Source organism: Canis lupus, chromosome 32 (genome assembly GCF_048164855.1).
Source record: "Canis lupus baileyi chromosome 32, mCanLup2.hap1, whole genome shotgun sequence".
Classification (NCBI taxonomy): Eukaryota; Metazoa; Chordata; class Mammalia; order Carnivora; family Canidae; genus Canis; species Canis lupus.
Window position 1 is genome coordinate 33,242,375 of NC_132869.1, and position 13,425 is coordinate 33,255,799.

The 13,425-nt window shown below is 37.7% G+C and overlaps 1 protein-coding gene across 5 annotated transcripts in view; it reads right to left on the minus strand.

Annotated features, from left to right (window-relative positions):
* DPP8 (dipeptidyl peptidase 8) overlaps positions 1-13,425 on the minus strand; it is an 81,480-nt gene that overhangs the window by 18,682 nt on the left and 49,373 nt on the right. For 3 of the 5 annotated variants that reach the window (XM_072809183.1, XM_072809182.1, XM_072809181.1), the window contains exons 15-20: positions 13,173-13,308; positions 11,750-11,895; positions 7,327-7,473; positions 5,937-6,089; positions 4,541-4,683; positions 3,444-3,555 (exon numbers count right to left, since the gene is read on the minus strand). In XM_072809183.1, coding sequence (XP_072665284.1) covers positions 3,444-3,555; positions 4,541-4,683; positions 5,937-6,089; positions 7,327-7,473; positions 11,750-11,895; positions 13,173-13,308 — 837 coding nt within the window. Of the gene's footprint in view, positions 1-3,443; positions 3,556-4,540; positions 4,684-5,936; positions 6,090-6,704; positions 6,891-7,326; positions 7,474-11,749; positions 11,896-13,172; positions 13,309-13,425 lie in introns of those variants that run through there. The other 2 variants (XM_072809185.1, XM_072809186.1) reach the window with 2 other exon arrangements.

Consider the following 13,425-nt stretch of genomic DNA (forward strand, 5'->3'; position numbering starts at 1 on the left):
AATCAAAACACAAAAAGTGAGAATTTAGTAATACATCTCCTTCCAATGCTTTCCACAGAGTTTCAATGGGATTAACGATCTGGAGCACAGCCTCTCCGAGATATTACACACACGTATCCAGTATAAAGGCCCCTCTCTTCACCCTCAGGCTTACAGGATTTATCTATAGATCACTAGGTCTCCACGTGTGATCCACAGACTTCTGGGGTCCTCAGAAGCCCTTTCAAGGGAACACAAGGTCAAAACCACTTTCAGAACAATTTGCCTCATTCATTGTGTTGGCATTTTTTTATCAATAATGCAAAAGCAATGCTGGGTAAAAGTGCCAGGGCCTTAGCATGAATCAAGGATATGACATTAAATTGTCCTAGATGTTACAGTATTCTTCATCACCACGCACTTGTAGTAAAAACCAAAAGTTCTTTAAATTGCACCCCCTGAATTTAACCTTTTAAATGTTCTGTGGTGACAAAATGGGAAGAAAGCAAAAAGCAATTCTGCGACAGGATATCTCAAGGAAAAGTACTTAGGCAACTGAGTTACAAGCTGAACTGTAATGTTCGCATTTTCAACTTGAAAGAATGACGACAACTATGGTGATTCAGATTTGGGTATCTGGTAAATATGTGCTCAGAAATGAATGAAGTGAGCTGGTCACTTCAAGGATAACACTGACAATATTTATTGCCAATGATAAATTTTGAGCTTTTTAGTATATGTGTTGCCAAAGAGAGCACAAATTTTGAGCTTTTAAGTAAAAATTAGAACTCTGGAAAATTTGTATCTACCACTACAAGGTCAATGAGCTTCCCCATACTTACAAACTTTTCTGATGGGATTAGAGGTAGTATATGTGATTTTAAAAAATACTGTGTAATGAAATGAGCCAATACTGAGAAGACTGATATCACACAGATGACCAATGTATTTGTAAAAGATCCATTTGAAGTACAGGATCCAAAAATCCAACCTTTTTTTTTTTAAAGGATTTTATTTATTTATTCATGAGAGACATACACAGAGAGAGAAAGAGAGAGAGAGAGAGGCAGAGACACAGGCAGAGGGAGAAGCAGGCTCCATGCATGGAGCCCAATGTGGGACTTGATTCTGGGTCTCCAGGATCACACCCTGGGCCGAAGGCAGGAGCTAAACTGTTGAACCACTGGGGCTGCCCCAAGACCCAACAGATTTTAATGTAACATAGTATGAAATGTTTATAGGTTATGGCTTCAGATTCCACACTAAAACTAACCTTTAAGAAACTAAGATCTGTCCAGTTTTGGTATAGTATTGAAGAAGAATATCCAAAAGAAAAAAAAGAAAAGAAGAATATCCACAATTATCTAAAGTATTCCTCACCCCCTTTTTTTTAAAAAAGATTTTGTTTATTTGTGTGTGTGTGTGTGTGTGTGTGTGTGTGAGAGAGAGAGAGAGAGAGAGAGAGAGAGGTTATTTGTGTGTGTGTGACAGAGAGAGGGAGAGCGAGCGAGCATGAGCAGGGGAAGGCAGAGGGAGAAAAAGAGTCCCTGCTGAGCTGAGAGCCCGATGCGGGGCTCACTTCCAGGACTCTGGGATCATGACCTGGGCCAAAGGCAGACACTTAACCATCTGAGCCAACCAGGAGGCCTTCCTCCCCTTTCTTAACTACATAGTCTGTGAGGCTGAATTTTTTTCATACAGTAGTCCCCCCCTTATGCACAGGGGACACACTCAAGATCAACAACGGATGCCCTGAAATCTCGGACAGTACCAAACCCTATAGATATTGTTTTCTTCCCATACGTACATACCTATGATAAAAGTTTTGTTTATAAATTAGGCACAAGAGATTAAAACCAATAATTGATAATAAAATAAAACAACCATAACAACACATATAATAAAAGTTACCTGAATGCGGTCTCTCTCTCTCAAAATATCTTGTATTCTGCTCACTTATCTTGTGATATGAGATGATAAAGTGCTTATGTGATGAGATGAAGTGAATGACACAGGCATTGTGATACAGCGTTAGGCTGCTACTGACCTGACATTATGTCAGAAAGAGGATCATCTGCTGTTTTTTTTTTTTTTTTTTTTTTTTTTTTTAAGAGAGAGAGAGACAAAGCGCATAGCATGGGAGGGGCAGATGGGAGAGAAAGAATCCTAAACAGGCCCCACATCCAGCATGGAGACTGACACGGAGCTCCATCTCACAACCCTCAGACCATGACCTAAGCTGAAATCAAGAGTTGGACGCTTAACAAACTGAGCCACCCAGGTGCCCCAAGGATTGTCTACTTCTGGACTACAGCTGACTGTGGGTTAACTGAAATCTCAGAAAGCAAAACTGTACATAATGGGAAACTACTGTATACTTTAGCCAAAACGACACTTCCCAACAGATTGCACGTGGAAGCAAATATGAGAATCCAGGTGTCTTCCTTAAACTAGACATTAAAGGGATTCTATGAAAATGTAAAAATGATGCTACCTCTCTCAGTATTTTTTTGTTTCTTTGTTTTGGAAAATAGCTTTTCTCCTACACAAAAACTTATTTTTGTTAATATGTAATAGTTTATTATTATTTTTAAAAAAAATATCTGAAGTTTTTCTTAGCTTTAGGGATGGCTAGCTGGCTCAGTTGGAAGAGCACGTGGCTCTTGATTTTGGGGTCATAAGTTCGAGTTCAATGTTGGATATAGAGATTACTTAAATAAGTAAATAAACTTAAAAAATAAAAACACCAAACTTTCTCTGTTTTAATATCTTCTATGAGAAATACTGACAGACACAACCCATATAAATGAAAGCTCTTTGGGATGTATAGGGGTCCTGAGACCAAAATGCTTGAGAACTGCTGCTAGACAAATAGCTCACAGTTTACCGACATAAATGTCAACTGAAACATAAAAGAGGAAAAAGTAGTATTTTTCATTTCTTATGAGCACATAATCTGTGAAAGAAGTACAAAGGAGGAAGAAATGAACAGGTTACCTTTTATTTTTATTTTTTATTTTTTTCAGGTTACCTTTTAAAACCACTTTTTTGAATAATAGAGCAATGGAGGTATAGTTAATTTGTGGCTTTCTGTTCCAATGTCAATCAGGTCCTACAAATCCTTTAAAACAGTGATATCAAGTAGCATTTCCTTACCCTTCCAAGGGGAAGAAGAAAAGCAAAGGAGCATACTGAATAGACTCCTGTCATCTTTTCCATGATGACAAACTGAAAACAGCTAGAGATACACAAGTCATAGAATCCAACAGGCCAGTTCTAAGCCCAACTTTGGCAGAATTTTAATTTTTACCCAACTGAGGCACTATTAACTATGCCTATGACTTCAGATGTCTTAAGCAGAGAGTGGTCACAGCTGAAAACTCAGCCTTACTCCATAGTTATTATATTTCAAAGTAATCAATCACTAATTACTACGTAATTCAATTAGAAAATGAAGAACTCACCTGTAAATCATATGGCTTTCCAGCCCTCACTAAAAAACTCAGTAATATACTGGTGTGTGCAAAATGGACATTCTCATCCAAGAATCCATGTAAAAGTAGTAAACGATTTGGTCTGGAGAAATGGAAATATTAGAGGATTAGGCAAAATAGAATATTTAGGGGGAATCCCTGGGTGGCTCAGCGGTTTGGTGCCTGCCTTTGGCCCAGGGCGCGATCCTGGAGTCCCGGGATCGAGTCCCATGTTGGGCTCCCAGCATGGAGCCTGCTTCTCCCTCTGCCTGTGTCTCTGCCTCTCTCTGTTTCTCTATCATGAATAAATAAATAAAATCTTAAAAAAAAAAGAATATTTAGGAAAACTGCTTAAGGCCTTTAATCATAACTATTTGTTAATATTATAATTATATATGTATAGAACTACATATAGTTATATAATATACAATAGAATTATATAAAAACATGTAACTATATAATAGTTAATATGAATAAAGCTAACTTCTTTGTACTGTCATGTTAAAATAAGAATTTAACATTTTCAATAATAAATTTGTAATACAGTAACCAGATACTACACGTAATGAAAATCATGCGTTCAATTTCTTATGAAGATATTAGCATATATCAATAATCATAGCATTTTCCTAGGGAAAGAAAATCATAAACATTATCTACAGAATATATTTAAGCAGAAACAGAATTTTTTCTACCTTGAAACAGTTATGTACTTAAACTTCTTTCAGCACAGTAATTGCTTCAAATATACCTTGTTTAAAAAACCCAAATTATAAGAACTGGCCTGTAATTCAGCTTTGAGAAATAGCTATGCTATTTGAGAATCTATAAAATATTAGTCTCGGTTTTGCAGTATTTGCAGTTTTCGTTATTACTTTTTTAAAAGATTTTACTTATTTATTCATGAGAAATACAAAGAGAGAGAGAGAGAGAGAGCAGAGACACAGGCAGAGGGAGAAGCAGGGCTCCATGCAGGGAGCCCGACATGGGACTTGATCTCGAGACTCCAGGATCACGCCCCGAGCCAAAGGCACACGTTCAACTGCTAAGCCACCCACCCACCCAAGCATATTAAAGCTTGAACTTACTCAGAGGGAAACTTTTCTGCTTGCATGGCCACAGATCCTAAGTAATAGCCCTGTTCATTCTGGTCAGGGTGGCCCATATAACGTTCTGTGTAGCCTGTATCATAGAAGATCCACAGAGTAACTGGGGCCCCAGCAATGGCAACCTACATAAGACAACAGCAACAGTTAAGTGTGGTCCAAAAAAGAATGGCTAGCAATAAGAATGTGTAACTGCAAATTTATAGGCTAAAATTATCCTTAGGCTTTAGCCTCACAACTGGTGCATACATGATCTCAGGCAACTCAGAAAATCAAAGTGGAGTGCCAAGGTCAAGAATTTGATACTTTGTGAGTCAGTTAGCTTAATGTTCCACAGGCATGCCACATACCAAACCCTTAACCTGGGCTAGATGAAATATACACACGGGACCCCTTTGTTAAAAAAGGAGACCGAACTAGAACACATGAATGCCTCAGTGTAAACTCATTCCTGCTACTGGGGGAAAAAGGTGTGATAAGTGTCAGCTTTATATAGGAAAAGCAGTCATTTCTATTTTTCTTCCTTTTCTTTTTGGTTTCTATTGGCAATACAGAATTTTTAACAGTGAATGAAATATATTTAAGCACGAAACACTTTCCTCATTTTAAGGTTCCCACACACAGTTTTATACTTAAATATTCTAATTACTTTCTTGACGGCTGCAAGCCTATGAAAATTATGGCAGTTTTCAGAGTTTATTATTATAAAGACTATCTGAATATACATACAAAAGCAAAAACCCTATCATTTCCATTCTTAAAATTATTTTTCACCCAAAGATAAAATCATGTTATTGAAATACCAAAAAAAAATTTCATAATTGCCATTCTCTTAACACTTTTTAGCATCTTTATATATTTCCTTCCAGCAAATTTTTGTAGGAAATTGTTTCTAAAATCATAACCATCACTTATATATATATTTAATATGTTATTCATTCAATCAAGATTGATTCAAGATCTACTATGTGCCAAGCATTGTGCGTGGCTACTGAGGATATATCAGTACACACAAATCCCTGCCCTCTGAGCTTGCAGTACAGCAACTAAATAATTAATTATAATCTAATATGTGTGTATGTGTGTGTTTTACTAATCATGACTATCTTCCATAATCTTTGGCATGTCTATAAATAGCCAACAACTGGTCATCAAGTTGACAAGTGTGTTTTAATATAGATAGTAGATATCTCACATGGCTATCAGTAGTTGACAAGATAACATCTATTATCTCACATGACTGTTAGATACACAAACCCTAACATTTTATAACATTGCCAACTCTGTAAACCTTTAGAAAATAGGCACTTTCCCATATCCTCAATTTATAGAAAATTCTACCCCACTGCAAAAAGAAGTACAATAGGAAGTCACATACCCTGAAGATATCTGACCTCTGCATTAATGCCATCAGGGAGAGGTATCCTCCATAGGACCAGCCATGGATGCCCACACGATCTAAGTCAATGAAATCATATTGAGAAGCTAGATACTGGAGTCCTTCCACCTGATCGTCAATCTCTATTTGACCCTGTCAAAAAAGGGAGAACATTTCACTGACTCTGATGAATAGAAGTCTCATTATCAGAGTGCTTTTAAAGCTGATAAATGTTTTTTACTAAAAATAACTGTAGTTTAAAAAAAAATTCATTATCAATTGAGACTCTGTTGCCTGAAAAAAATTTTAAAGTCTATTTAGAGATAGGGCCTATAGTTTCTGTTGCTAGTCAACCCTAGAGTTTAGTTAACCCTTAGTCACAAAGTTCTTTCCTCCTGAGACCCAAACTGTTTCTTGCTATATGGGTATTTCCTCTTTCCATTTGTTCTGTTGTCTGCTAAGAGGTCAGCATTTTCCTTGTAACAAGCCTTCCTATACCCAAAGACAAAAAATTAGCCCCCTTAAGTGGTTGACTAATTTTACTTCTTTTTAAAACTTAATGCAGTAAAGCAGAAGGAATTACTCTTGAGGTCTTATTCTCCTATTTCCCCATCATCTACTTCTAGGAACTGAACACAAGCTATTTCTTTAAACACCTATTAAATCCTAATTCCTATAATCACCACCCTGTCTGTATTACTAGGCCTGCCAGTGCACACAATCTCACTTTACTGAGCCAAAAACAAAAATAAAAACCAAAAAACTTACATGAGAATACAACATAAGGTCAAAGAACTGGGTGTGGGAGAAAATCCCATGTCTTACTCAGCATGTCCAATACACTGGCAAACACAGTAACTGCCTTACTGTGTAAAAGGAACATCGGATTCTCATCATTTCCCAAAGCAGCAGAAAGGACATGGGGCATCTCTAAAAGGTAGCATTTAAAGCTTCCTGTAGAGAGAAAGAGGCTTGTCACAAGGAAGGCACTAACCAGTTGGTTTCTCTCTTCACAGAGGACAGAACAAATCTCATTTATTCCTCTCAATAGGTCACAGGATGCTGAAAACTATGGTGCTGCTTTCTGACTAAGCTGGACATACAAAATAGAGAGGGTTTTTCTGTGTAAAACTGGTTCTATCTCAGCTCCCCAAAGTTATATACTGGTAGACAGGTAGATGTGAGTTAGCCTAGTGAATATCAAGCTGTATCTTCCCTCCCATCCCTGTACTCTTAACACAGACACACAGAGGCAGACACACACATTCTCTCTCTGTCTCTCTCACTCACAGCCCCTTTCCCCAACACTCACTCTCTGGGATTTCACATCAAGCAATGAATCAGAAAATGTAAATGTCTTTAAAAGAAAAATGTTTGTATGCTCACACACCATTTTGTATTTAAAGGCGCCTTCAAATTTAAGCCCTCGGTGACAGGATCCCCTGTTGTCTATCACTACAACCACATAACCCAGAGAGGCTAGGGTATTCAAGCGGAAATACTTGACTCCTTTAAACCGATTATTCACCAACTGCACCTGAGGAAGAAATACAACTTCAGTGAAATTTATTATATGGTGATACAAAAAAATATAAGAGGCAGGGTACTATGAAAAGGAGAAAGCTTGAATTTCTGGTATTATTTTGCTTTTAAGATGAAATTATTTTCTGGTGGCAAGAACACTTATCACAAGATGTACCCTCTTACCAACATTTTAAACGTACAATATAGTATCATTAACTACAAGGCAATGCTGTACAGATCTCTAGAACTTACTCATCTTGCATAATTGAGATTTTGTGCTTGTTGATTGGAACTCCCTGTTTCCCCTGTCCCTGACTTATTTTTAAACTTACTTAAATTTTTTCATGTTTATGTTGCTTCTTTTTCAACTTCACACTCAAGGTTCAGGGCAATTACTGAGCAACTACAGACTTTAAAACTGTAACCAAGATATTCATTACATATGAGACAAAAGATTTAACCTGCCCCATTGAAAAAGTTAATAAAATCATTACTGCTACCCCCAAAGAACTGTGTCATTCAAATGACAGAGACAAGGATAAATCAGGTCATTTTTATTCTCTGTCTCTTCGGGGGTTGTCCCTGGTCAGTAGCAGAAAAATTTAGTTGCTTTTTTTAAGAGTTATTTATTCAGAGCAAGCGAACATGTGAAGCGAGGGGCAGAGGAAGAGGAAGAGAGAAAATCATTAGCTCTGCTGAGCATGGAACTCTATGCAGGGTTCAATCTCATAGGCAGGGCTCAATCTCACAACTGTGAGATAACCACCTGAGCTGAAACTAAGAGTTGGGTGCTTAACAGATCTGAGTCACCCCAGGCGCCCCCCAAAATGAAAAGTTTTTTCTGACTGAAACCAATGGGAAAACCAAATCAGCCACTTAATTAAGAATCAACATCTTCTTCAAGCAATGAATGTATACTGAGCATTTACTGGGATAAACTGGGGTGTGTGTGCTGTATGTGTGTAGATAATCTTTTTCTTCTTGAATTTCTGGATATTCAGTATCACTGTAACAACTGTCAAATTGGTCTTCCTGTTTCTACTCTTGTCCTCCTATAGTCTATTCACATGGTAGATGGATGATTTTAAAATGCAAATTATGTAAGACTTTATAGCTTAGCTCCCTCCAATGGTAGAGTTTAGATCTCATTCGAAGATCCTTACCATTGCCTTTAAGATCTTATATTATCTGGCTATTTCTCTGACCAGTCCTTTCATAACAAATCCCTACTTGTACACTATACTCTAACTTTATTATCAATTATTCCTAGTTGATTCTAATCCCCAGGACCTTGATATTTACTGTTCCCTCTGTCTGGAATGCTCTTCCCTCAGATCTTTAATGTAGTTCACTCCTTCATCTCATGTACTCTCAGAGACCTTCCCTGAATTTCCTATCAGAATTATCCTTTTAGTCTCTCTGCCATCCTCTTTCCCAATAATTATTTAAAACACTTCCATTTTATTAAGTTGTATCATTTATATGTCTAGTCATTTATTATTTTCCTCATTAAGCTCCATGAAGGTGGGACATTAGTCTGATTTGTTTGCTATGGTATCCTCACTGCCTAGAATAGTACTTTGTACATAATAGGAACTCAATGCTACTTGCTGAATGAATGAATGAAAAATGGAGATAGGAGAATGAGGTTTTCGCTTTCTTTTTAAAAAGTTTTTGGGATCCCTGGGTGGCGCAGCGGTTTGGCGCCTGCCTTTGGCCCAGGGCGCGATCCTGGAGACCCGGGATCGATTCCCACATCGGGCTCCCGGTGCATGGAGCCTGCTTCTCCCTCTGCCTGTGTCTCTGCCTCTCTCTCTCTCTGTGACTATCATAAATAAATAAAAAAATTAAAAAAAAATATTTAAAAAAAAATAAAAAGTTTTTAAATTATTTCCAGTATAGTTAACAATGTTTTCCCTTTATCTCTTGGGAGGAGGGGCAAAAGGGAGGGAGCTGAAAAAAGAGTATTTAAAGAAAACTACTTCAGGGTTCCCGAGTAGCACAGTTGGTTGGGTGTCCAGCACTTGGTTTCTGCTTGGATCCTAGTCTCACGGTAGTGGGACTGAGCCCCATGTCCGGCTCTGCACTCAGCAGGGAGTCTGCTTGGGGACTCTCCCTCTTCCTCTGTGCCATACCCTTGCACTCGCGCTCTCTCTCTAAAATCAATAAATCTCTAAAGAAAAAAAAAAACAAAACTACTTCACATCTTTGCCTGTGGTCATGCACAAAAATGGCCTCAAATGCCTATTATGAACATTTCCCCCAAGAGCCAGTGTTTGTGCCTAGGCAGCCAGAGGCCTGCTCCTTCTGGAAGAAGGTACTTAAACATAATGCCCTTTGGCACTGAGAATTCAAAAGTGTCCTTCGGTATCAATTCTTCAAAACCTGTGTCCTGCTATCACTTAGCCTGCTTTCTTGTGCATTTATATTTATAGAACAGTGTCTGGCACATAGGAAACACAACATGGATTTGTTAAAGAAACATTTAAAAATATACAGCTGTTATCAATAAAAGGTTAAAGAACTAAGCCTAGATGACTTTAATCAGAAATATTTGCTTTTCTTGGATTTCACTTCTGTCAACTATAGACATTGCTATACTTAGTGACAAAGTAACTCACTTCATGTCACAAATTGTGACTCTTGCCAATCAGCAGATTCCCACTTTGACCTGAATATATGCCAAGAAAAAACAGAGTCTGGACTGATAATAAGATTTAATCAAAGTTAACAAGGCTTTGTGTGCTATTAAAAAGATCTGGTCTTATATTAAAGAGCCTCTTCAGTCAACAAATAAGAGGATGAATGATTTCCCAATAAGTTGAAAGGCCAGAGTCATTTTATCATGTAGTCGCATGGGGAAATTTCTCTGCAAAATGAACAGAATATTCTGAGAAAGAAACTATTCCAGTAAGTGTAAAGAAGTATTTGTATTCATAAGTGCTACAAACAATTGAACAATTTTATTTTAATTGCACTGGTTAAGACTTTTTAAAAAGACTTATTTATTTTTAGAGAGAGAGCAAAAGAGCAAGAGAACAAAAGGGCACACATGGGTGAGTGTAAGTGGGGCGGGGGGCAAAGGGAGAGAATCTTTCAAGCAGACCCCACACTGAGTGAAGAGATCGGCCAGGGCCTTGGCTTAATTCTACAACCCATGTGATCATGACCTAGGTCAAAAGTGAGTGGGATGCTCAACCAAGTGAGCTACCCAGGCACCCCAAGACTTTTTATTATGATAAAATATACATAAAATTTACTATTTCAACCATTTTAAGTGTATAATTCAGTGACATTAGGTATTTACCCTGTTATATAACCATCACCAATATCCATATCTGGAATCTTTTCATCATCTCAAAAAGAAACTCTGTATCTTATTAAATAACTCCCTATCCCTCCCCCAGTCCCTAACAATCTCTATCCCACTTTTAGTCTCCATGAATTAGCTTCTTCTGGGTACATCATACAAGTGCAATCAAACAATATTTCTCCTTTTTTGTCTCTGGCTTATTTCACTTAGCATAATGTCTTTAAAGTTTATCCTTGTTGTACCATATATCAGAACGTCATCCCACTTTATTAATCAATCAATCAATTAATTAATTATTTTTTGTCATTGTATTTAAGTCTGAAAAATATTTGTATGGATATACCACATTTTGGTTATTCATTCATCTATCAACGGACACTGGGTTGTTCCCATCTTCTGGCTATTGTGAACAATGCTGCATAATGAACATGGGTTCATTTGAGAGAGAGAGAGAGAGAGAGAGAGAGAGAGAGAGAGAGCGCGCGCGCACGCAAGAGTGCACGAGCCACGGGGAGAAGCAGTGGGAGAGAGAGGGAGAAGCAGACTCCCCACTGAGCAGGGAGTCTGACATGGGGCTCAATCTCCGAACCCTGGGATCATGACCTGAGCTGAAGGCAGATGCTTAACCGACGGAGTCACCCAGGCACCCCTCTAAACAGGAATTATAAGCCAGAGTCAGTAACAGCAGAGGCCCAATAATGCTCAAATATTAACTTGAATAATTGACTAGACATTTAAAAAACAATTCTAAAAAATATATATGTATACATAGAGATGTATGTATATAAATATGCCCACCTGAAAGGTGGGTGGAGAATGAGTGAAATAGATAATGGGGATTAAGGAGTGCACTTATTGTGATGAGCACTGGGTGATGTACAGAATTGCTGAATCAGTATACTCTATACCTGAAACTAATAAAACACTGTATGTTAACTATACTGGAGTTAAATAAAGTTTAAGTAAATATGCCCACCTGAGGACCACCATATATGAATAGCACAGTAGGGTATTTCTTTCCAGGTTGTAGATCATGAGGTTTGTACAGCATCCCATACAACGTAAATCCAGTAGTACTTTCAAAAGAGAAAATCTCTGGAGGGGTGTAGTCAGGAAGAGGACCTGGGAGGAGGAGATAACAAAAAGAGTATGTAAAAGGAGTTCTTATTGGAGCTCTGCAATCTGAGAGCAAGGAAAAAAACCCATAAACCCATAACCACACACAGAATAACCGACCATCTCCCTTTCAAGTGATAAGCAAGAAATTAAGTAAGAACATTTATCTTTAAAAAAACAAAATCTAATAAACATATCAAATTATTTCAAAAGTAGATACACAATATTCTGAATAATCCTTGGAGCCTAGGAGGTATTTAGATATGAAATTATACAAATACTCTGTGCTTGATTCAGTGTAACTTGATGATGGTTAAGCCATATACCTGATTAGAAACTGGAAGCACAAATTTAATTCAGTCAATTTAACTTGCTCAGAGCCAGTGCTCAAAAAACATTTGTTTCTGATCATTAGAGAATTAGCCTAACCAGGACCCAAAACAGTAACTCACTGTCAGTCTTTGGTTTACCAAAGATATACCGGACCTATCCTAAGTCTGTGTATACTGGATAATGTTACAATCTAAGCAGAGATCACCACCATATTACAAATTCTACTTGTGGACATTAGAACATACCCTGTGGCTTTGCATTAATTTCTTAATCCCTTAGCAGATATTCATGAATAAAAATACTTAACAGGAAAAAAGATCTGGGGACAAAGTGGATTAAAGATACATAAAATTATTCCATTTTTTAAGAAACCAAGCATTTAAAAAATAGATAATTCACAGTGCTCTTCATTCCCACATAGAACTAGTGTTCTATCTTTTATTAAGATGGCCATTGCAAGTGTTTTAAAAGTTAAGAAAGCTACCAGCTGGTTATTCCCTAAAGCTGCAGCTTCCCTGCTCAGAGTCTTACTAGTTCAGTGTACATTATCTTCATTTGAGAAATCACCAAACATGTGAACAAATCATTCCTAGCTGCTACTATGACTATTTTATTCTTAAGTTTCAAAAAGGCCCTCCAGGGATGCCTGGCTGGCTCAGTTGGAAGAGTGCGCAATTCTTCATCTTGGGGTCATGAGTTTGAGTCCCACACTGGGTATAGGAGATTACTTAAAAAAAAACTTCAAAAAGGCCTTCCAAACCTGCTCCTGCCTACAGTGGGAGGTAACCCATCTTACTTGGTGGTTGACAGAATAGGAATGATGGGATCAATCAGGAACTCAGCAGCTCAGGGACAAGTGGTGGTGAGAAGTGAGAAATGTGGACATACGAAACAGGTTTAGTGTACTTATGTATAATCCTACTTGAAATCAGGTTCAGGGAAATGAGTACCTGCTGAATCCAAAATGGTGGCCCAAAATTCCTTTGTTTTGCAAGTTGGGTCATCTTCAGGGCTTGAGAGCTTGTAAAGGGACACACAGTGTGGATTCTTCTGGTTACTATACTTACTTATAAAGAAGTCACAATGCTAGAGAAAGGAGAAACAATTACTTTTTCCCCATGGAAAAGTAAAAAAGGTGCTATATCTGCACTGGTGCTAGAGCAGGAGTATGGTAAGAGTCTGACCATTTATGTCCATATACAA